Genomic DNA, 26,143 nt, shown 5'->3' on the forward strand with positions numbered 1-26,143 from the left:
TATATATTTATTTAAATATTTTAAACATTATCTAATGTATAAAAATAATAAGATATTATGCAAAATTGTATTTTATATTCATTAATTTTAATTAATTAAATAACGATCGTGACGTGTCCAACGACAGGTGTCTCTCTACCTAGATATTTTTCCATAGACTCAGTTTAATATGCTAAACGTGAATTAATTTATATATTTTGTTTATAAATAAATATTAAATATTAAAATGTTAAAATAATTTAACTTCATTTACGAATAATAATTTTAAGGAAAAGACGTTCGATTTGACAGAAAATCGAATTAAGCAGAAGAAATAACAACTAGGCACGTGGATGATTAATTTAAAAAATAAATAAAATTTCGTTTTTCATTTAAAATTTATTTTATTTTTTTTAAAATACTTATAATATAAATATTTAATTTAAATTATTACATTTTAAAGTATAATAATACTTTTGGGATAGATCCAAGTATGACATCACTACTGCAAAATCTAAGTTAAATATACATATTAGGACTAGTTTCTCCAATAGGAACGTTCTGTCGACCGCACCCAAAGTGTTTCTTAACTCCTCCGCTAGAGGGAACGAAGAAAAGTAAATGTATAAAAGTATTTCTGTCTCGTTAACTTGTGCATTTTCCTTCTGTCTGCATTGCAGAGAGGTGAATTCAATCGCGAACAGTCATCATGACCCATTGGATCAGCACTTTAGAAGTAGCTCAGGTCAATAGAGGACTTCACTATTTTGGTCTTGTAAGTAAATAATGACGTATTTTTCCTTTATAAGTGGTGTGTTTTTTTTTTCTTGTAAAATCTAAATGTTTCGCTACGTCCTATTTTTGAAATTCCGGTAGTAAAATTCTTCTCTCCCAACGTGGGAGATCTCGTACAAACTTCCGCAATCTTTAATACTCCATTTCGAGCGAATTTAATCTAATCTGCGACAAGTTTCGGAATTTTTTTAATGAGGTAAGTCAATAATTTCTGAACTGTTCTCTCCCCCTCTAGAAAGTCCCATGCACAGTCCGCATAATTGAACCATTTGATAATGGTGCAAAAATATTCATCCATGGATTACCCAAAGCGGATGCCAAGAAGTAAGATTTTCTTGAAGACCCTTTCAAATGCACTATTTTTCTTTTTTGTATGGACGTCTGTAATATTTTTTTTTTTTTTTTTTTTTTTTTTTTGTGTGTGTGTGTGTTTGTAGGCTTTTCGTTGATCTTCGGACTTCACTCGAAGAGAATGCGGATGTATGTCTACGTATGGAGGTACTCTTTGAATCAAACTCTGTGATCTTCAGTACCTGTGCTGAGGGCGAATGGAATCAGGAGGAAGAAAAGATCCTGTGCGTTGCTTGTTTTGAACCTGAAAAACCATTTCTTTTGGAACTGACTGCTTGCGCGGACGGATACGATGTATGCACTTTTTTTAAATTTACTAAAAATTTAACACTATTAATGTCTTCATTTTTTTTTTTTTTTTATTTTTAGGTTGCTATAAACAACGAACATCTCGACGTTGTTGCTTATAGAGTAGCGGCTTCGAAGGCAACTCACATCCTGATATCCGGGGATCTAAGATTACCTGGCCTACATTTTCCTCTAGAAAATATTGTATGATTTTTTTTTGTGTTTTTTTTTTGTGGTTTTAATCCAAATTTTAAACTTGCTAATATCTAGCGCTTATGTTTTTTCTAGGTTCACACAAACAAAATTACTATACCTGGTAATATACAAAGGAGTAGTGTCTTCACTATGACAGGTCGCATTTTGCCGAATGAAGATAGGTGAGACTATATTCTTATTCCTCTTCCTCTTCTCCAACTACGCGCTTAAAGAGCTTGTTTTTTCCTTCTAGTTTTTCCATTAACTTTCAAACCGGAGAATCATCAGACTCTGACATAACTCTGCACTTAAATCCGCGATATACCGTAGGAGAAGTTGTTCGGAATTGCAGAAAAGGTGGCGATTGGGGAGCGGAAGAAAAAACTGGCGGATTCCCTTTCGATAGCTCTGAAGACTTTAGCGTTATGATAGTGGCTCGAAATGAAACTTACCACGTCTGGGTTAACGGGACTAAATTTACTGCTTTCACTCACCGTATGGATATGACTCAAGCTTGCGTTTTAAATATAGAAGGTGGAGTACGAATGGACGATATCTCTATTGACTCCCCTCCGGTAAGTATATCATAGTTGCTTAAAACCTGAAAGGTATAGCACTTAAAAACTATATTTCATAGGAGTCCATGCCGCCTGGGAGCGGCCTAGAAGAAATTATATTCGGTTCAGACTGGAAAGAGGATAAGTACAATCCTGTAAGTTACTGTTTCTTTTTTTTTATCCTTAATTATCATATATCAACTAAAGTTTCTCGACAGCAACTGCCTATTGAACTTGACATTAATGAAGCCATGGCAGGCAATATTTTGTGCATCTCTGCAGTAGTACCTCCAGGAGCAGAAAGGTAACTTCCTCCTTCCGTTATTAAATGTTTTTAGTATCAATAACTACAAACTTTTCCTTTTTTTGCCAGATTTCACATAAACTACCAAGCGGATCTTACAGACACTGCCGATGTAGTATTTCATTACAACCCCAGATTTAGAAATAAGCAGGTAATTCTAAATACTCGAGATGGCGGCGAATGGAGTGCGGACGAAGTCCGTTGGAACGATTTCCCGTTTCGTGATGGTGCGAGATTCGAAATAATCATCCATTGCAGCGAGACCGGTTTCCACGTCAGCGTTAATGACGAAGCTCCTAAAACGTTCCTTCATCGTCTGAGCCTCTCTCGTGCGAAATTTATTGTAGTTAAGGGAGATATTGTTATTAAGAGATTGATCTTTATGTAATGTTAACACGTCAATGTCTAAATTAAACCGTACTAAGCTTTTCGATATATAAATGCTTTTTATTTTTCTTACGAAATAAACTATTCCAGCTTTAAAATACGAAAAAGCAAATGTTACCCTTTTGAACTTACGGTTTTGTGGCCTCCATAATGCAGCAGACCTTCACGTTTAAATTACGTAACTTTCAGCCTCGAATTCAAAACGTGAGCATTTAATCTATATGATAAAACTTCACAGGCTACAAAGAGTGGCGCTAAATTTGAGGTTTCTCGGTATATGTACTCGTCAAACCTATTGCACGTAAATGGATGTTAAGTTTTTAATAGTAAACATCCGTCGGGTGAGGAAAAATGAATGATTCGTAAATACACGTGGAGGGGGTCTGCATGTCTTTACAAGAAAATATGCATTTTCTGAAATTTTCGATTAAAAAAGTAACTTGATAAGGAAATTGTTTTTAAAATAACATTTCTTTAAAATGTTTTCATTAAAATTCAATGGTCTTCATATTTATTCCGACCGTGGTCTCCCTAGAATTTTGCTCGTTCGGCTGTGGCTTCCTTGAAATGTTAGCCGTTTCTCAACTGGGGAACCGGCCCCTTGGATTATGCAAAACCTGGGATCAGGATCCCAGGTCTTGCACAATTGCTTAATGGTTACCTTTTTTCCAGCAAGATATTTTTGGCAACAAATTAAATCACTTTAATAATAATTTTGATTTTAGTTCTCGAGTACAAATAAACACTGCAAAATTTGTTTTTCCTCATCAAACGCTGATGTTTCGTCATGGGGGGAGAGATTACTTGTTGTAAAACCGCAAATGGTGAAGTTGAGGGAAAAATCGAGTATAACAAAGGGTGCTGGTTACGATCAAAACCATAGTTACGATATGACTTTTTTACGGTTACAGAACTTCAGAGTAAGATACTTTTTTCGTTTCAAATGGATCTAAAGATCGGATCAGTGTCACATGATACAGATCGCTTGTTTTAGTTGTTATTCTATCGTATTTACTGTGAATAAAATTTCTCACAAAACAAAGGAGTGCATGGCCTGCACTTCCATTTTGCTATCTCTGAAGATTCTCCAAATACTTTTTACATCCGTTTGTCGGATATTTTATAATTTTTACTTACCATTTATAAGTTTTAAACACTTTTTTTTATTGCCGATAGTTAATGTATTTTTGCTGTCAACTATAAGCTCTACTTTAACCATGGAAGTCGCCATCTTTTTAATCTTTATCCAATTCAAACGATCCTACCCTCCGCTCGGATTAGTTTGATCGCGATCCAGTCGATCCTAGCTGGCGTTTGTAATCGCGGATAGAGATTGATCAGATCGCTACAGTTCGTTTGTATACCAGATTTGAACTATCGGAATAATCGTGGATCGGTTTGATTTCAAAAGTAGACTATATGTACCCTAGGTGTTTCAAATCGAAACATTACAGCACGGATCCAGCGTTTCTAAATTTTTTTTTTTTTTTCAAATTCTAATTTCCTTGGAAGCGCAGTTTTGCTTCATTGGAACTTTAAAAAAGGTGACAAATCCTTGTTTTGCAACTCATTGCTGGATTATTAAAGATATAGTTAAAATATTCTTTCACACAATTTTAATTTTTTCCTACAAATTGCCATTTTAAATATATAAAACGTCATCCTACTGATAACTTAATAGTTTTAATATCGGAGTAACTTAGCCTTGAAACTTCTTCTTTCCCTTGGACCATTAATTAACCTAAAATTATATTTAATAAAATAACTTGTGTTTCTTAGCCGTTATTAGCTAATGTAGAAAAATATGTAATATATATATATATATATAGGTCTATATATTATATTATGCACACGTGCATGCTTCCTGAAGGATTGGATAAGATCACATATTTAAATTTGGAACTGATGTGCAGTCAGTAATGTGAAATATAAAAAGGAAGTAAATATTTTTTTAATGCTTAAAATGTGGAATTTTTGAAAATTTTTTCAATCCCAATTTAATTAACAATAGTTTAAGAATTTCTGCCCCGCAGCAAATTGAATGAAACTTATTGATTTTATAAATGGAGACATTTTATTTTACAAATTTAAAAATATTTACGCGAAAACAAAAAAAAATAATTAATTAAATGTTTTAAATTTTTTAATTACTTGAATAAAATTTCGAATTTTATTTTAATTAATAAAAATATGTAAATTTATCTTAATCTTGTAACGCCATCTGTTGAAAATATTTTTTATGATTAAATAAAAATATATTATTATTTAAAAGTTTTACATAGAAAAAAACATATATATATATAAAATGTTCAAGATATAAAATAATAATTTTAAAATTAAATTAAATTTTTTTACGATAGAAAATGTTAAATTTATGTGAGTCGCCATCTACATTATTGAAAGAGTACTAAAAATAGGAAAGTATATTAAAAATAAGAAAGCTTCAGAAATCATGCTGCGAAATGACCTAAATATTTAAATAGAATATTTCAAGGTGATTCTACTCGCTGTTTAACAGTCGAAACGGGGATTAAGTAACAATTTGGGAAAATATTCGAACAACCCGGAACGTCTATAATAACGTTTGTGTTAGATGAATTTTGACCTTATCCATCAATCGATTTTAACGAGAATTTTCGAAATTTAATTAGAATTTTAGAGCATTTAAATCATTTCTAGTCACCAAACGATTGGCATTAGTCTTTGGGGGAGAAACAGGGTTTTACTCAGACAAACGGAAGTGCGGACAATAGATCCCAGAGGTCTCCTCTCCTTACACGTGTTCACACAGAAGAACAGGTAAGTTTATCCATTGTTTCATACATATATACACCACCACAACACTCCTCGACACTAATATGACGAAAATGGTAAGAAATATGGAAAGATCTTCGATTGGCCTGAAGGTCTTTGCGACCATGCAAAGCGCTTAGAGAAAAGAGCCGCGTGGTCATCACCATCATCATCGTCGTCGTCGTCATCCTCACCACCGTTACGAAAGTCCGTGAGCCGCCACCAGATGGCGTTATCCGTTTGGAGGACATAAGCTGGACCATTTCCCTTCTGTACACACGTAATAGCGCCATATTCCTCGTCGAAAAGTGGAAAAGATCCAAGCTCATAAAACAGGTAGAAATTTATACCCTACTTAAAACAATGTGTATTTAGTTATTGTACGAAGAATTTAATTAAACATATATCGGAAGTGTAAATGCGAGCTTTCGTACGTTCGACCGATGCGTTTATATCATAGGGACACGTTTAGGGATCGTTAACTGGAACGACTGTCTCTCTACTCTAAGAAATTGCTTAGCGACACCCCCCTTTTACGTTCGGTCACTTTCGTAGGTTCTATCGAATATAAAGTACGAAAATAGGGTCAGTTAAGTGTAGGTGACGATTCGCTACCCTATATGGGATAGCAGATGGGTGTAATGGGCATCTTTTGCACCACGTGATTGCCACTTCCGGTTTTTGTCGCTCGATCCCATCCCATCGGAACGGTTGTCGTCATTAAGAACCCTACACGATATTATCAATAAGGTGATGAATATTCACGGGTCCCTACGGCCAAAACCACATGACTATAAACGACATCGTCTTCATTTTCTTCGCGAAATCCTCGGTTCCAATAACACAGAATTCCATTTAAATGAAGGGTATAATTGGATTTATTACGGTGAAAATTCGAAACGTTTCGGGTTCCTTATAGGGTTTTGCAACCCCTTAGACTAACGTCGACTGGTTGTAGTATATATTATTAATGTTTAAGGTTAATTTGATAAGAATTAAAGCATTCAAAATAGGTTAAACTATAATTAGAGTCAAGGTAAAGTCGAATGACTCTGATAGCGTTACACGTTGCACTTCTGTATTCAAACCCCTGCGAATCGAGTCGATGATGATTAACAACTTATCATCCTTACAAATAAGAATCCTGTAGGGTTCCTAAACTCGTTTTTATTCCATTTTTAAGGAAACTTATCGAGTTATAAAGACCGAGATACCTTATCACGCTTAATGCAATCTGATAAGGATCTCTTAAAAAGCTCATGATGTTTTAGTAAGTAAATATTGATGATTTGACGTCTTATATATATATATATATATATATTTTAATTATAGATTCGTCGCTATTTGATATATTCTATTTTCGAAAATATCCAACGAATAACAGGAAACTGCAGATTAGTTTTGGTGGATAAGCTACAAAACATAAGGTAAGGTTCTGGAATTCTCTCTTTCTCTGTAATCTCTACGTAGTTCTTTATGTCATGGCGGCTCTTTTTGCCGATTTTAATTGCCTTATATCTGTTCATTATTTATCAAAGGGTAAAGACATTTTAAATCCGTATGATTTATGTTAAATTTATAATTAAATTCAAACTCCGAAAACTGATAGAATTTATATTAAATGATTTAAAGGCGCGTTAATTAACATCATTTTGGATCGCTCGTATACAGTATTTTGGCACGATCGGGCCCCAGCGCTCAGAAGGGTCTCACTCTTTCAAATTTCTAAGAGAATTTGTTTTAAAATAATTCGCTTTTGGGCCCTCCACTAATAACTTCTCCCGGAGGCCCCGCAAAACCGCATGATTTTATTGTTTGGACCATTCTTATTCCTTCTAGAAAAAAAAAGGTAAAAAAATTCTAGATTCTAATGTAAAATCCACATTATATAAAGCCTTTCTATGGTATATATTAAACCTTATATAACACGACTTTATAAGTTTCGGGCTAAATATATCGATTTTAAATCTCTAAAAACCTTTAAATAATAATAATAAAAAAAATGGAAGAATTTCTTATAGAGTTATAGTTATAAAGGGTTATTTTATGGAGTGCAGTGATTACACTTTCCCTCTTATTTCCTATCTTTTCTACCTTTTAAATACGTTGTTTAAATTATTAAATAATAAGAAATAAATGGTAGCTTAAGTTGCCAAGTGAATCGATATCAATCAAATTATTATTAAAGTTTTATAAACTGTTCTTTTGAGTCGATGTTGCTGCTATACTCTACTGAAGAATATCCATTATACATCGGCCATGTTTCGTCAAATCTTCATAAAATTGAATTAAATGATATCACGTAAAATTTCTCTTATCGTAGTCTCTCTCTTTTTTTGCTTTTATATATATCTTCTTTTAACTATTTTATTAATATTAAATCAACGTTTTTGTTCTCAAAATGAAATTGTTTGAGCGTAAATTCGTGAAGAAAATCATCAGAAATCGATTGTCGGTTTTGTAAGTAGAATCATCAGGAATTATAATAAATTTATGAGAAAATCACTAGGAAAAGTACTAAATTTATGTCGAAAGTATTAAAAATTGCTGGAAATTTAGAAGGGGAGAGAATTAGAAAGGTTTAAATTTAGGAAGTAGAATCAGAAAACGTTCTAAATTTATAAGAAAATCGCAAGGAAACGGTTCTAAATTTATGAGAAAAAGCATCAGAAACGGTTCTAAATATATAAAATTACTAAATATATTCTGAAATTTGAGAAAAATACAAAACAGATCACAGGTTTGTGCGTAAAATTTCGGAATAAACACGAGAAAATGTTCTAAAATGATGAGAAAATCATCAGAAACTGTTGTAAATATATATTTAAGAAAATTACCAAAGATACTATTATATTCGGGAAAAGCATGGCAGATTTGTATGTAAAATACTAGAAATTGTTCTGTATCTATTAAATTTATGTGAAAAATTACCAGGAACGGCCCTAAATATGCGAGAAAAAATGCGCCAAATTTATCAAAGAGCATTAAAAAAAAAAAAGGTTTAAATTTAAGGAAAAATCGTCAGAGACTGTTCTAAATTTACATTTAAAAAAAGAGTATCAAAAACAGGTTTTGTGATTTGTTTCAACAAAGTAAAACAAACATTATATCATCAATTTTGTAGGTTTTTTTTGCCTTCTTTTAAATATCGTTTATTTAATTTAATTAATAAATGAACTAGAAAATGGAGGGAGAGAAGAATAGTTAGTTAATAGTATATGATAAAAAATTGATATGTTGGACCTGCTCTGTTAGATTTACTCTTTAATTGCCTCTAACTTATACTTCTCATTAACTTGTAATCATTAATTAATATCAGAAAAGATCTAGTTATCAGAGAAATGATTAAATTTGTTTAATTCTTAAGTAAATCGGATTAACAGGCGCTTAAGTAACCTTTGTAATATTCAAATATAAACTTTTCTAACGAAAATTCGATGCCGTGTCAAAGAGAATTCACTTAAAAATTGTTTTTCAGGTAAGTCACTTCATCCCCCACCCCTTTAAATATGCACCGAAATCATTTATTATACGAAATATTCCCTTCTATAGATAGAAAAATAATGGCCATCCTCATAGACCGATTCGATTTCTAGTAGGATGGTCACTTTCTTACATCATTTATCATCAAACGCTTATAGTGATGCGGAAAAAGATGATCATAGGACGTTTAAGTCAATTCTTTGATCAATTGTTAACAATTATGTGTATATATGTGTGGTTATAATTAAGCTGTCCATGCGATTAAATCGATATGTTTTTCTATAGTATCTAACGCATTTACCAGAAAATAGCTTTATGAAAGACAGATCTATCGTCTATATAAAAGTGTAGTATATGTATTGTTTTTAAATGTGATTTTATGCAGAAAATAATCATATTTACTATGCAACATTTGGCTTTAATATTTGCAGAATAGCAAATAGAACGGAGGAGGATAAATCTCGAATATCCTTATAGTTATAGCGCTTCTTTTCCTCGCACGGATTAATTTTTTTCCTTTATTTAATCTGATAATTTTACGCTTTTAAGCATTCCCAGTATAAAATTGAAGGCATATTTTATCGCAAAAACTCATTTTCCTTTAAAATTTATGAAGTTTTTTTTTAATATTTTCGCGAAAATTTGAGATTTTACAGGACCTACCTAAATTGGTTTAAAAAAATTGAAGCTTAGATGAATGAAGAACAGAGATTTTTATTATATTTATTATTACTTTTTTTTTAAAAAAAAAAGGGTACATAATAGTCGATATTTAACTAGGATATTTTGATTAATCTAGTTTTCATTGATCAATTTAAATCAATATATCTGCAAAAATATTTCAGAATTAATGAATTCGTATAGGAAATTGACAGCTCTATAAATAAATTCGCTATGGACAAGTATCGGGATTGCGGGTGCCACGAGTCTTTTACAATAATAATTAAATTAATTTATACAATTATCAATAAAACCATTTGTTAATATATGTATTTATACTATGAGAAGAGTATTAAGCTAATTTAATAAATGACTCGTTCGTTAATCTAATCACTATGAGAATTTATTGGTCTGTGAATCATTTGTTGGTCCTTCATTTTGGGACTCTTTAAGAACATTTATTGACGTTTAACTATAAGAAAATGAGGAAAATCTTTACTGTTTTACTCGCTATGAGAAGCGCTTATTGATATTTGAATTATGAGAACAATTATCGATCGAAATCATTATGAAAATTGTTTATTAGTTCTTGCTTTACGAGAGTCTTTATCACTCTTTGCTCCGTGAGAAGCGCTTATTGTCTTATTCACAAAGAATCTTATTCATTGATTTATGCAATATGAAAAATTTTCAATAGCTTAATACTCTCGGAGAATAGTTTACTTTATAAACAATGAGAACCATTTGTTAATCTATGTTCTAAGAGAACCATTCACGCCTAAGCATCATAAGCGCTATGAGAATCGCGTTGTTTGTTTAAGTTAAAATACAGTAAAACCTGTTCAAAACGGAAACCTGTCAAACCGGTAAAGATTATTCGGTACAGTGCTAGTCCGGTTTACGCAGGTTTACAGTAAAACCCGCGTAAATTATCAGAACATGTTAACCTGCAAAGTCGATAACTTGACAGAAAAACCTTAAATATGCATCAGAACAATACATAAAATACGTATAATTTATTATTTATTCATTTCTTTATATAAATTATCCTTTATTTTCTCCTTTAAATTTTGTATATTTTTATAAGGATGCGAGAAATACTCGATCCGAACTGGAAACAAATTTATAAAAATTGTTTATTTATTCCTTTACGTAAACAAGTAGAAATGAATTTTTCCAACTTACAGTTTATCAGAAAAAAATAATAATAATAAATAAATAAATAAAATATATTTTACTGCGGGATATTTATACTAAAAAATGCCATAATAATACATTTAACATTCATTTTTTTCCCCCTCTCTCTCTACGTCTGATCGAGTACTGTTTATTGTTTTCACGTTTAACTTAACATTACAATTTACTGTATTGTTTTTCTGTACATTTTTATCACTTGTATTGTACAGTAAACTAGATTTTTATTCATTTTACAGCTTATACAAATCGTTAAAACTCGATAAATATCTCCATTTTTCTTGTACTTTGCGTACGATCCTTGTAAAGTATGCGAACGAACTATTACAATTTTTCGTATTACTCTAATCGGAATCGAATTTTCACGCGTTATTTCGGGGGGTTTAAATGAGATTTAGATGCATTATTTAATTTAGGAAACTTTAATGTATTTAACAGAGTTATTATATTAATGAATAAAAGCAGTTACGGGATATTTTGTTACGTCTTTTGTTCGTCTTGGCTGCATCTGCATATGTAAACCGAGAGTATCTTATATAAAAGTGAAGAGAAGGAAAGGGAGAAAAAATAAAAAAAAATATTTATATATTTTCAACCTTTCGTGCAGATTTTTATGCAACCCGAATGCAGTTTTTGTTACCTTTTTTTCATTACAAAACGCAATAGAGTAGGAATTTCGTTGCTCTTTTTTAATTAAATCTGTTACTTTTCAAAGTAATTTCAAGTAATATAAAGCAACTAAAAGTGAAATTTATTTATTTTTCTTTATTTTGAATTTTATTTTCCATGGCATATAACTGTTATACCCGGATAAGAATAGATAAAGCGTTACAATACTTTTGATAAATTCAATTATCCTGAATTGTATCGAATCGGGTTTCACTAGATTAAATTACTATAGTTTTGTATTAGTTTCAAAAAGTGGGTAAAGGCGCTGAAAATTAAAAGATAAAAAAAAAATAATAATAATAATAGAATAATAGTTCTTTGACGTTCTAATGTTAATCGAAACCGTTAGAGGAGACCGTTATTTCAAAAAAAAAAAAAAAATTCTTCTTTACAATTATCTATTTTTACGCAAATATTAGTATTTATTTAAACAAGAAAATATTTTTCATTATTTATTTTTTAAATATTTACGTCTCGCTATCGATTTTTCGTAAAATTCTACATAAAAGTTACGTAGAATCGCTCGCATAGAAATTGCGTACAATCATGTAACTGTTACGTAGAAACTATGCAAGTTTTTGTAGAGAACTACGCTGTATTTTGTACTGTTACGTAGAATTGTATAAAAATTATACGAGAATGGAGAATTTAATAGAATTATGCAAGATTTTCTAGTGTTACGCAGAATTTTTCACTGTTATGTAGAATTGCGTAGAGAGAACAACACAGAGAATTACATAGAGTTGCAAGAAAGAACCAGTGGCGTAGCTAGGGGGGTGCGGTAGGTGCGGTCGCGCACCGGGCCCCTGGAAAACGATAGGCCCATGGGGGCCCCAAAATCACCAAAAAAATTTTTTCGGGGCCCACAAATCTGGTTCCGCACAGGGCCCGGAGAATCCTAGCTACGCCACTGAGAAGAACATTCTAACGTACACTTAAAACACGAAGATACTTGTTAAATGTGTTTAAAAACTTTTATTAATAATATAGAACAGTTTTATGTAGGTTATTTTTATTACTTTAGCAGCACATTTCCCCTAAACACCGGTGTTTATAAACTGTAGCGGAATTAGATTTACGCTATAGAATTAAACAGTTGACAAAAATATTTCCTGTACGGCTGTTTATAAGTAAAGTAGAAACGCCTTAAAATTATTATTAATAATTAAATTCGTTACAATTTTATAACACGAATAAGTTTATAATGTTAAACTCCATCGTTTTACTTTAAATTATTAAAAAATTCCAGGTGTAAACGTGTACACGCGCACGGATTTTCATTATACGTGAACGGCATGATGTACGCGTTATTTTCTCTAAAGAAATGTTATAAATTATAAAAATTAAAATATATTTTTATGGTTTTAACTATTTTAAGCACATATTTCACTTATCGAATGAGTAATGGGAGAGGAAAATAATGGGAATGGTCGGTTTCACTCGACATATCGAGTCGAAATTTTTGTACTTTTCGGGACTTTTTTTTTTGCCTTTACCGGTTTGTTCCGTTCCTATTAAACAGTAGAATAGTTTCCTCTAATGTTACGTTTTCAGACGTTAAAAACTCTTCTGGTTTTTAGGAGGAACGTAAGCCGAATTCTCGAATATTTGGATGTATGCCAGCTCAAACGGATATCTATTTATATGACTGATGGAAATTTCTATCAATCTCGACTAATTATGCAATTATCGAATCGATTTATTTACAAACGATGCTATTCTAGATAATATCTCGATAACTTATTGTGTCGTAGATGCTTGATAAGTTCTTTTTTTTTTGTTTTTCCTAATTCTTTTCCCGATTGTGTCATTCGTCCCGCTTTGATAAATCGGTAGTTCGCGAGCTACTACTTGGGAAATATACCCGCTCTCGGCTATACTTTAGGACATTATTATGGCCTCGGGAACACTATAAAAAAAGGATCGCCAAGTAAAAAAGAGAAGAGCGGTCCTGAATCGTAATAACTCAATGATTTTACTGTACGTTATAAAGAGGAATTATATTCCTGCATATCACGTTATTGAGCTACGCTATAAATGGGTTTTTCAAGTTAAAAAATGGGGAGATAAATAATAAAGGAAACGTGTATCCGAGTATTTCTCCATTACGCTATAAAGGAGATGGCCGAGCAAAAAGGAAAGAAATAAATAGTGCTATATTTTTCTGTAGGATAGGGCTAAAGATGGTGACTCAAAAAAAGGGAAGTTAATACTGGAACGTATTCCCGAGTAATTTCTCCTTCTTTTACTACGTTATAAAGAGGTTGGCCGAGTAAAAAAGAGAGGGACCAAATAATAAGGGAGTTGCAATACAAAGTAATTCTTTCAATTCGCTATAAAAGGGACCGCCAAGTAAAAAAAATAACACGAAGAGCATCACTCTTGAATAAGGTCACGTTATAAAGGGTATCTTCGTGTGAAAAAGTATTGTCTCAGACGATGTCAACGTGTGAAAATTCGCGTGTAGAACCGAAAAGAAAATTGATTGATATGGATTAGTTACCGATTATATGATTAGGAAAGTGTAACTAAACAAGTGGAAAAGTGGAAAATATTCGTGTCTCCTGTCAAACATCTTAGCATTTATCAACTCTATTGGTCATTTTTGGGATCGATATTTAACAATTTACGGTTGTTAAACTTGTAATTTTAAACTTGATAGTTAAGTAGGGACGTTTATTGATATAATATACACTCAAAAATATAATATTGAATGATATTAAAACCGATAATACGACATTAAACTATACCAAGTTGTTGCTCGGTCCGATGGATAACAAATTATATCTTGTGTTTTTTCATAATGTTTACCGGTAAAGATGGTAAATAATTATAGTATTTTCGATAAAAATTGATAATAATCTTTGTAAATTTAATACTATTTATCGCGTGGAGCATTACAAATAAATTTTGTTAACGTTTCCTTTCGGGTTTTGTTCAGTTAACCGGTTTGAATGGACCGGTCGAGACTGGTTTTGGTGCTGATATTTTTATACATTACATATAAAACACTCCCTGATTGTTCGATTTATCAGAATTTTTTTATTTATTCTCTTTTAAAGAATGTCGAAAAATCTCTAGAAATCCGAGCAATAACTAAAAATTTGCCAGCGTTACGAAGAAAATTGAAAAGAAAAAAACGAAGCTTTATTACATCAAATTGCGATTTGTTATTTTACTTTTAAACATTCAAATCAATTCGCTAAAGTTAAAGAAAAAAAGGCAATCAAACTATTAAGACAGGAGCGAATAACAGAAATGTCTCGCTGTCAAAGAAGAGAAGAGTATGATTGATGGATGTGTAGAGATTATGTAGATAACTGATGTATTTTTTTTCTTATTGTTTACCATGAGAATACGGACAATTTCCATTTATTAATCTTTATATAGTCGAAGTAGTACATAAATTTCCAAGTTTGAAGATAATTACGCCCATAATTTGCTCAATTGGACTACGATTTTCTTATTGAGATATTGTATAATTTGATCTTGTATTGTCGAGAAAGGCGATCCGCATCGAATCGAAGTAAGAGAGTTTATAATAAAGGCTATATAACTCGATTATGACGTCAGAATTCTCCTCTAGAGATAGCGTCGAACACTTCCGATGATTAAGTTTCTGATCCTCTATTCGCATCACGTGGATTTCGATAGACAAATAGGACCAGGTTGAATATCGTCGGGATAAATTTGCTTCTGGAAAGACTCAAAAGGAACACAATAAATCCCAAAGAAACTCGTGCGGTCTAATAGGCCATATTTTAATAATATATACGTGTGACGTAAGGTAAACAATGGCGGAATCGTTCCGAGTAAATTTAGCAAATAAAATAACTCTATACTTTTTTAAGAACTTAATTTAATATTCTCTTTAAAGCATCTTTAAAAAATGATAAGTGCAATTGGTTATTTTTTTTATTTTTTATTTAAATGCGGTAAATTTTATATGAAATCTCCTTCCTACACCCTTTATCGAGTATAAATTCGTATTTTGTATTGTTTAAACATCGAACTGTATACTTATTTCATCATTTAAGATGTCTTCTACGCTTTAAAATATAAGCAAATAATTCTTAAATGTAATTTCAATAATAAATAATTTTCTTTTCAAAGAGTATCGTAGCTCCATTTTAATTTATAGGGATATCGAGACAAGATATAATTAATATTATGCGTTTATTTGTATCGAAAATACAGTAACTTAAACAGAATTTTGTTCATTTTAAAGGTGGGAAATGTTTATATATATACAGTCAAATTTCAATATAGGTCCAATATATAGGCTACTCACAAATGGACCCCCCTTTTAAGTATTAAATAGAGAATGCTTCAGCCTCTGTGAATTACCAAATGTACAATTTTGCATTTCGAAGAGCATCGTTATCACCATCACGTGACTTTCAAACACTGAAAATTCATATTTGTACGTTCATTTTAATTGTTTTTATGGTTTGAGGTCTTCGATTTAGTGCCAACTTGGCGCTATATCGAGTATTGATTAACGGTTCTAATCGAAACCATAATTACTGCGTATTATACGTCCTCCGAGCGTGTTGGCGCACAGAAATAAGTTCTAAATATATAAAAACGATTAAATAATTATTCAATTCGTAGAAAATCTTAATAAAATTTTACTTATATAAAGTTTAAATAAATTGTATACGATAAGTTTATTTAATAATAATTTTTTTAAAGCGCGGTTAGGTTTAAACAAACGATAATTTAGGTTGGAATATTAATAATAAATCATTCTTTATAGCATTTTTTTCTCCCGTTTAAAATTATAAAGTTAATTTATAGACTTACCGGTTGCAGTTTAATAAGAAAAATTCTATAAAATATGTACGTTAATATCGTAAATAATCCTCCCCCCCCAGTAAACTGCAGTTACGATATAATATCATGGTTTCTGGCAAGTTTGTACATATGTAATGCTGTATAATGTTGAACTAAATTATTGTAAATTGTTCCTACTTGTTTATTATACAATATATTAATATCGACAGATTAATTTTGGCATCTGTACTTTACTGGGATTGTTTCCAGGAGAGAATTAATTTGACTTAAGAAATTATCTTAAATTAAATAAACGAAACGAATCGAATGTTTATATCATTCAATACTAAGTTATATATATATATATATAGTATTATATATTATCATAGTGAATAAACATTTAGAGGTAATTAAGGATTTCTGTAATTGCGAATTCTCTTCATTGAATAATTGCATTTCAATACTCACCATTCATTTTCGGTTCAGTCTATGTGTAAGTTAATAGGAGTGATAAGCGTTGGGGGATCCTCCTTTGTTTTATTAATAATTTCACCATTGATTGGTTTAATCCATAAAATATTTTTGATTCTTCATCGTTAATTAACACCATCTTTCTTGGTATTCTTTGGCCTTTATGGCTCTTATATTGTAATCTTTATCAACAAGAATAATTTTTTGTTATTAGATCTTCTGAGTCGAGTTAGAACCTCGATTTAGCGCCTTTGTTGTTGTTATATTGATACTATGCTGTAGTTTAGTGTTGCTTAGTGTATCAATGTTTACAAAGGAAAATTCAGACTTGGCTTTGCATTGATTTGGTTGCTTTCATCGAGAAGTTGAAAAAATACACGTTATTTTTTGTTATTTATTGACATATTGGAATAAATATTTACGTTGCAATTTCTATTTTTTCACGGCATCTCGGAAAATTGTACGGTTTTTAAGCGATCCAAATCCGAGATAACGAAAGATTTCTGTTTGCTCGAGGACATTTCTTTACTCAATTTACTACTTTACGTCATCGCAAACGTATATTAAAGACTATATTTCATAATAAATTTATTCGTGGCTTTAAAACGGATGAGATGGAAAATATATATATATTTAACCTTTACCTATAGGCTATTAAACATACTTCGGGTTCACATTTAGAGTAACTTTGTTCGAGTGTCGTCAACGAATTTATCGATAGTGACTCAACTTTTCATTGTACTTAAGTGTTCTAGATCACTCTAAAATACTCAAGAATCATCATTTATCAATGAAATGATGCACAAACCGTTCCAATTCGTAGATTTCTACATTTATCCCGGACATATAATAAACTATACGATTTTGACTTTCGGAAAGCTCATAGAAATTCTTAGTTGTGTGCAATTACATTTTATCACATAATTCCGATTTGCCTTAGGGATAGTCGGCACATATCGACAATTCTGCAATCTGTTTTCTTAGGTGCTTCAACAGCAATTATTACGTCCCGCTGCGAATGCAATTCCGGTTATTTATATCGAATGCAAAGTCTAAGATAAAGTTTATCTGGCCGTGTAGGCAAAATTTATCATAGTTTGCTGCAGTGTCGATAAACAATGGGCACTAAATAATGACGTCACGAAGTCTGTTTAGTGACACCTTGCAGTGCGAGCCTCCTCCTCGATGACCTTCATACACCCTGCTAATCAATCTTACTCCGAAAGCACCTTACCTATGATTCAACTGGTACACATTGCAGCAGTAGTTTCATCATCCGGGTGTGATCACACTTTTTTAAATGAAAGTCTTTACTTAAACGTGCAACCCATCTGACGACTCCAGACCGAATATGAGTACATAGTAGCTGTTTACACTTTTTCTGTTACTTCTTCCTCTTATATTTAAGCGATGTTTAAGTTAAAATATCGATTTTTTCCCCCCGGTTTCCTTCTTCCCAGATGTAATTAGATTCCGATGGAATCGGAAATAGTGATGAAGGCGATTTAAGAAAAAGAAAGGAGTCTTGTACTGGGTCTAGTTTTGATAACGTGCCAAATAAGTCACGTGAGTGTCGAAATTGGGACACATGCTTCTGACGTCGGTTGGTGGATTAAAACCTATTATATAATAGCGATAAAATAACGGCCTGTTAGAAATTAAGTCAACAAACAACTGCTCTACCCATTAGCAAACTTCCGTCTCTTTCCCCCTCCAAAAATTCCTCTTTTTTTTTTATGTCGGAATTTTCGAATTTCCATCGAATAAACGGTTCCGATGTCTTCGATTGGACCAGCAAAAACTTATAATTCATTACAACTTGAAGATTTTCACGGATACGACGATGGCAAATACGGAATATATTAGTGCCGAAGATGAAAAAAAATTGTAATTTTTACAATTATAAAGTCGAAAGATCAATGAACTTATTAATGGTTTGCATAACAGACCGCATAATATCTATTTAAAAACCAATGTTGCGGAACTAACCGGTCTGAAGTGCAAATTAATTATAGCAAACATTATTATGAATAAATATCTCTAATTAGCTTAATAACCTGCTCGTTTGCAGTTTAAAAACTAAATATAATTATTCACTTCTGATAACTAAATTATTCACTTTTGATATTTATATAAAAGATTTCCCCCCTGCCCCTCTTTCTTTTAAACTCAACTGAGATTAGTTGCCAACACTCAATTACTCAAAATAAGAAAGGGTTTGCCCATATCCACTAAGTTAAAATATTATTTTATTAAATACGAATCCTTTTTTTTTCTTTTTCTTTTTACCAATTGAATTAATTAGAAATACGAAATCACACCTTCAGTTAAGAATTGTATATTTTAAGAGATTACCTTTATAGATATCGATTTTCTTGGTCGTCGGGTTATTTTTGAGCCGTTCTTTACGATTAATTTAAAATAAAACAAAGAAAAATAGCACATAATTAAGTTTAGAGAAGCGATAAATAAGTAATATCTTATCTCTCATGCACATAATTTTTATCTTTAATTGATTTCTTTCTAATTACAGAAGAAATTTACTTCAATATTCTATCCATCAAAATTGCTTTCTTTCAATTCCTCATCTTTTTATCAAGATGTAATCACAAGTTTAATAAAGATACATAATACAGTTATCGATATTTAAATTTCCTAATTTTAGAAACGATGTATAAATTTATACATGAACATATTACACGTTTTTATTTGTATTTTTTTCTTTGACTCGGAACCATTTCTACCTCTTGATAAATTAAATTTATTATATCTCTCTCTACCTTCATTCTACCACGCCAATATATATATATATATAATAATGAAAATGAAAGTCTAGATTATTTATATTCCAGTAGAGTGAACTTAAATTATCTGTATTAAATCGAACTAGTTTTAACTCGATACAACGTTCCTATCTATCGGTGTGGAAAGTGAATGAAAAGTAACTTCTGACCCTCCCATGGATGATGTTATTTGTAACCTCTACTTGCGTGCATTTTCATTAAAGTACAGTACCTTTTTTTATTGTTTAACCGACTTATTATACCCGATAACAAAATGGAGTACTGAAAATGAATAGTAATGAAAGCGGTAAGCAAGCGTCAATTTGTAAAACAAAAAAAAAAATAACTTACATCCTGATTGTTAAACAGAACAGGATACGTTTCAGACTCTCCGGATTTTAAGCGACAAATTTATTACGTATCGAAAGGAAAAATAAAAATAATAATAGTTATAGTAAATAACGCGTTGTATTATAAATTCGATTGTCGATGTTAGTTTCCGCTTCGGACGCTAGATGGCGAGGCGCGGATCGTACGTGACGTAAGAAAGGAAGGCCGACGACGAGGTAGACATTCGGTCGTACGACTCGGAAGAGTAAAGAAGGGGGTTATCGATCGACAAAGAAGACGAGATTTACCTTTTCTTCTTTTCGAAATTTATCAGCCAATCAGGAATTATGACGTCTTCTATTCATTCGTGGATGGATAACGGATAAATTTACCGTTAGGATTACGTATTGCTCGATTCGAAAATTGCAATATTATTAAAAGTAACGAGGCGTGTGTATTTGTGTGTGCGCGGTAACCATCGGTAGCCAGTAATATCCAGGACTAACAAAAGGACTATTTTGTAAAGACTGGACTCGAATTAATTCAGCAGATTTCTATGGTACGCGTTATGTGATTGTCTTCTATTGGTGTTATTCCGTGTCGGAGTTACATTTAAATGCACGAGACATGCGAATGTAACAATGGAAACTATCTTGAGAATTGTGTTCCCTTCCGGATAAGCCAAGTTGCTCTCCAGGGATATTCGATAAATAAGATCTAACGACATTTGAAAAACATCCGATTGCCAAATTGAAGATTTTTGTTGGCAAGTAACTGTTTGATATTCTCTTCGATTTCTTTCTTTTTTTAAAGCTTCTACTCTTATAAAAACATTTAAATATTATTTTAATTATTAATTATTATAAAAATCTCTTTTTTTATCTAATAATTTGCATTAATTACCTTAATTAGAGTGCAGTTTTACAGGCATTTTTTTTTAAAAGTTTGTTTTATTAATTCCATTAAACAAAACCGAAATTTAGTTTCTACGCTTTAATCACCTTGCTCCGGACTTGTTTATACAACTTTTCAAGGCCGAACTTTTTTTTCTTATCTTTTCTGCTTATCTCTGCTGACGTCATCGATCGTGACACTATTGTGATGACGTTGCCGTACGAGTCAGGAAATCTTGTATGTTACGGAACACGTGTTTTTATTGGTGGAAATTTTTGTATATTCAGCTTTTGAAATTATGAAAATGCTTAATCTAAGGGATTTATTATTAGATTTTTTTTATTCGTGGTTTATGTACAAAATGCCTAAATTAATAGAGCATAAAATTATGGTCGGTAACTTTGCGGAACTAACTTTATAAAATAAACACTCCGCTAAACATCAATTTTGTTCTTTGATCTCCCCCTTTATTTTCTTAAGTCGTTGATTTATTTACAAAATAAAAATAATATTTTAAAACATTTATATTAGAATAAATACAGTAATATAATATTTTAAACATTTAACAGAAAGTTATTTATTTTACAGTCGAACCTCCAATAACTGCCACCTCCTAACAACGGCCATTTCCCCCCCCATAATTTAGAGGTTTTACTGTATAATACATTACATTTATCATACAATAAATAATATATTATAATCATAATTTAATAACAGTAAATAAAATGTCAAAGAAGTAACTTTATTCAGATTCTAATAGGAGACATTCCACATTTCGGTGATGCTACTTATAGATTTTCACCTGTTTTTTATGTTTCCAAAAATATATAAAAAAGTATAAAAATTCCTGTCTAACATGTAAAATCTTTTATCGTTGATAGAGTACATAAAATATAAGGCAATATTTGTGTTAAACTGTTGTCAGAAGCAGCAGCTGTAAAGAAAAAAGACAGAGAAATTCGCTACAGATGGAACAGAAGTTGCGCTTTACCATAAAATTACATGGCGCATATCATGTTTATGTTGGTATGTAAGATATAAACTTCGATTCTAAAAATTTTTAAGTCATGTCGATGCAAAAAGATTTCAACCAAATCTTATTCTTGCTTCGTTTTTTTCTTTTTTTTTTTTATTTCTTATTTTGCTACAGAAGCTTTCATCCCACATCAAATAAAGGAAAGATTCTTCCATAACGCTATTTTCCTGGTAATGGTTAAACACGATTTAGAAATTTCACTGTGTTCGGAGGTAGTTTTAAATTGTCAATTTTGCTCGTTGTGCTAGTAAATATACTGTTAGTATGTTTTAATTTAGGTGTTATCGAGTGAAATTTTAATCTTCTATCAGCAAGTATTGTGTAATATAAAAATCCCTCATTGAAATTCTTATTGGGAAAATTACGTTTTATAAAAACAGTTCTTATTTTTATCACAAATATTTTATTCCACAACGAATTTATTCAGTAGGTATTATTGATACGTACTGTAATCTAATGTTTTATCGCTACACCCTTTTGTGTATTGTTTCCAGAAGAAAAATCAAGCGAATAATCAAGAATTGCCACGTGTAAGTCGAAAGTGGCAAAATAAAACATTCGAGTGATAAATGGCAGATATAACGAACGGCTACTGTTGAAAGAATAATACACACACACCAAAAAAAAAAAAAAACAACCAGAAAATCTGGAATTTTAGTCATTCACTCGTGAAGTAAAGGCTATCGGAGTTGCAGAAATATTAATGAAATTTAATAATTTTTTTTAATTTTAAACATAAATTTAAATAATAAAACGTTACTGCTTTTATTATATTGTATATTCTCGGTGTCAACGACGTGAAAAAATTAGCCAGAGAGAGAAGAAAAAAAAAAAAAGAGAGAAATCCATTGTGGACTTCGGCACCTTTCTGTATCGTGCATGGAACTAAGTCGTTTAGTGAGTCAGTAGTGCAAGTCCACAGTCAAACGGGGGGTGAGTTGAGTATCCGCGTGTGCGGGACAAAATCAAATGACCGGGAAGTAATGATTTCTTGGTAGGGAATCAAATCACTTCCCTCACCCGAGAAAATTCTTCCCTGATAAGGAAATGAACCTGTCTTTCGTAACGTGTGCCACAAAACGTTTTCCTCTTGTAAAATACCACTTGTTTTCGAATTTATTCACATATACGTGAATTTTAAACGTGCAGTCGCTCGATCATCGAGTTTTTTCATTTTGTTTTTAAAAATACAATAATGTTTTATAGCGATTTTTATAAGATTTTACCTCTTTACGCGTAGGGGAGAAAGTATAAAGATGAATATGGCAGGATACATAAATCAGTCTATTCATAAAACAGATGAGTACTTTCATTTAATTATAAATTTACGGTATTATTATTTTCTGAGCTTGTTTTTTTTATTCGTTTCGTTAAAGTAATTATAGCGAATGCTGTAATTACAGTACTTGTAGAAAGGAAGGTTTATCATTAATTGAAGAATATTTCTAAGTTGTCCGTTCATAACCAAGGTGATAATCATTATACAGACTTATGAGTAAGTAGTAATATTGTTATCACTTAACCCATAAACCTTTTCGCATTTCTCAAATCGGATGTTGCAACGATTTCCAGTTACAAAAGCCGAGTACAATAGTTGTATCCCGTTTATAAATAACGTATGAAAGCAAAATATGTTATTGTGTGCAATCGAATTGTAATTATCTAGTGTTAATTACAATTTCCGATTATTGTTTGTTTATATGCTAAAATTTTATCGATATTTTTAATGTATAAATTACATTAATTGGATCGCTCGTCTCTTCAGAAATCAGTTTTTAGAAGGAAGACTCCCCTGTGAGGTTCGAATTCATTTCGAGATTTGAACTTATTTCCTGTTAAAATGTATGCAGAAGTTGTAAATGGCGTGCCTTTTGTTTTCCCCTTTAGGAACCTCGCTGTATGCAATTCGTAGATTAGATAACAAACTCCCCTTTGCATAAACACAGTATGCGTTTATAGATTAGATTAGCTCCCTAGAAGCACAGTATAAATTAGATAAACAAATTCTCTTCTCTAGAAACTCAGTAAGTACTCTAGAATGTAGACGATCGTCTCTTTCTTCTAGAATTATAGTAAAATACAGTATGCACTTATAGATTAGATTATACAAACTCTCTCGTCTAGAGAACTGTATGTATTTAGATGAGCAGATCCTCCCATACGGAAGCGTGGTATGCATTTATAGATTAACGTGAACAAACCTCCTCTTCTAGAGTCACATTATGTGCTTTATAGATTAGGTGAATAAATAAGGATGGATATGGTAAAAGGGAGTGAACAGGATCGGTTTCAGCAAAATCGCTTATTATAAAAAAAAAACTATAACAGAGGAATTGAATTAACTACACTATAAAACAATTAACACAACTAATGATCGAAAGAGCATAATTCGTAAACATCTAAGTTTATTACGAGTGACGATATTGTCTTTTCAAAATATATGTCAAACGATCCATTTCACCCGTACATTGGGGTGAAGTCACGTGCTTTTCAGTTATGGTAATAGAACTAATTAAACACAAACACATCAAAACAAACTCACTACATTAAAATAATTTAAAATAGAACAATTTAAGAACATTTGTTATACAATGGGTATAGAAAAGAAGCTCTCTTAGTGCCCTCAAGGCAGAAAGGGGAAAAAATGAAAGTAAGAGCCCACCATGGCGTAACTAAGCGGTCAAACTGTTCCGGTTCCTCTGGATTGGTCCCAAAGAATTTCACTTTGGTTTTATTATTTCGGATTTGGTGTCATGTAGTCTTCTGGAGATCCAAGACTCCCGGTTCCTGTTTAGTTACCCTTTAGGCTACCCACTATCTCAAATGAGAACTGACCCACAATGAGAACTGCCAGGTATGGCAGTTCTCATTGTGGGTTAAGTTTTGCTCATAATGGGTATGATTTGAGACCCGCCACTTATATCCAGCTGTACTAAAACCATAATATTAGAATAACTGTATTCGTGAATTTCAAAAATTCTTATAATGCGTTTAATAATATAAAATGACAAGCTAAAATGTAAAGAACATGATAACAGATGGTCATTATTTCTATTATCGTATTCGTGCAGTTTCTTCTGTCGGTAAATTTTCATAAATTCGGATCCATTTCACCGTATGTATAACTCAGTACACAATGCAGTAAGAAAAAGAAGCATTTTTAGTTGTTGACTGCCGTCACGTTAGGTCTACCACAGCATAAAATCGTCAAAAATCTCTCTACTTTTGCTTAATAACAGATACGTATCTTTATTTGTAATTATAAGCGTAATGTTTCAGTTTATTGCTTGTACTGATGATAAATTAGGGAGTATTCACGTGTTGTGACTTGCATTTTTGCACACAAAACGTTTTTTCAACGAAATCGAAGCGAGTTTCTCCAACTAATTTCTTTTCTTAACTTCTGGAAACTTCAACGGATCAAAGACAAAACACAAAAAATAAAAAACTCTTAAAAATATAACATGATCATTGACACCCCAACTTACACCCCACAATAACCCTTATTTAACATATGATATAGATATATTACTATCTACATGTTGAATAAAACACGTAAATTACAGTGAGAAGTATATTAAATTTAACACAAGACTTGTATATGTATATATATATATATATCCTGAATTCATAAACTACTCCTGACTCTTATTTAGAGAAAGCGTAACATATATAACGTATAATGTAAATAATTTATAAAGTGTGGTTACACTGTAGAGGATGCAAAATATATGAACCAAAATTTCAATGTAGAAATGTCGTTTCTTCGTATTTTCGACTAATAAAAAGAAGCAACACATGTTACATGCTACACCGTAATTTACAAGCAAAAAGCTGGAGATCTTGCAGACGATTTTGGGTGCAAAATTGTAAAATATATCTCATTCGCGGTCATATTTACATCACAATTTTTTCTTTAAGACCTCGGAAAACAATGGAAATTTTAAACTATCGATAGGCAATATGATCCTAGACCAGAAGACGATTGGAAAGAATTCTTTCTTCTTCTTTTCTTTTAACTTAATTTAAGAAAATAAAATTTCCGACTTGTCTAAAAGATGTGTGATTTCGAATCCCACGATGTTCGAGGAAAATTTTCAAGGAAATCTAATCACTTCAAATCAGAAAACGATTTAGATTCCTAAAGCGATTGTCACAAACATCAATTGGAAATGGGAATACATCACTTAAGTTTCCT

The 26,143-nt window shown here is 31.5% G+C and overlaps 2 protein-coding genes across 3 annotated transcripts in view; both read left to right on the forward strand.

The window, feature by feature from the left end:
* The first annotated feature begins 594 nt into the window (after positions 1-594).
* LOC136977855 (32 kDa beta-galactoside-binding lectin-like) lies at positions 595-2,910 on the forward strand. Its single transcript, XM_067273439.1, has 9 exons — positions 595-754; positions 1,010-1,098; positions 1,212-1,419; positions 1,495-1,617; positions 1,702-1,790; positions 1,862-2,183; positions 2,246-2,320; positions 2,384-2,469; positions 2,539-2,910. The coding sequence occupies exons 1-9, from the start codon at positions 689-691 to the stop codon at positions 2,855-2,857; spliced, it is 1,377 nt and encodes a 458-aa protein (XP_067129540.1). The 5' UTR covers positions 595-688; the 3' UTR covers positions 2,858-2,910.
* A 2,778-nt stretch (positions 2,911-5,688) lies between these two features.
* The window catches only part of LOC136977856 (uncharacterized), a 76,542-nt gene continuing 56,087 nt past the window's right edge, over positions 5,689-26,143 (forward strand). The window contains exons 1-2 of one of the 2 annotated variants that reach the window (XM_067273441.1): positions 5,689-5,985; positions 6,982-7,076. The gene's annotated coding sequence lies outside the window, so the exon portion shown is untranslated. Of the gene's footprint in view, positions 5,986-6,981; positions 7,077-20,021; positions 20,782-26,143 lie in introns of those variants that run through there. The other variant, XM_067273442.1, reaches the window with a different exon arrangement.

Source organism: Centruroides vittatus, unplaced genomic scaffold (assembly GCF_030686945.1).
Source record: "Centruroides vittatus isolate TY-2023 unplaced genomic scaffold, ASM3068694v2 contig_480, whole genome shotgun sequence".
NCBI lineage: Eukaryota > Metazoa > Arthropoda > Arachnida > Scorpiones > Buthidae > Centruroides > Centruroides vittatus.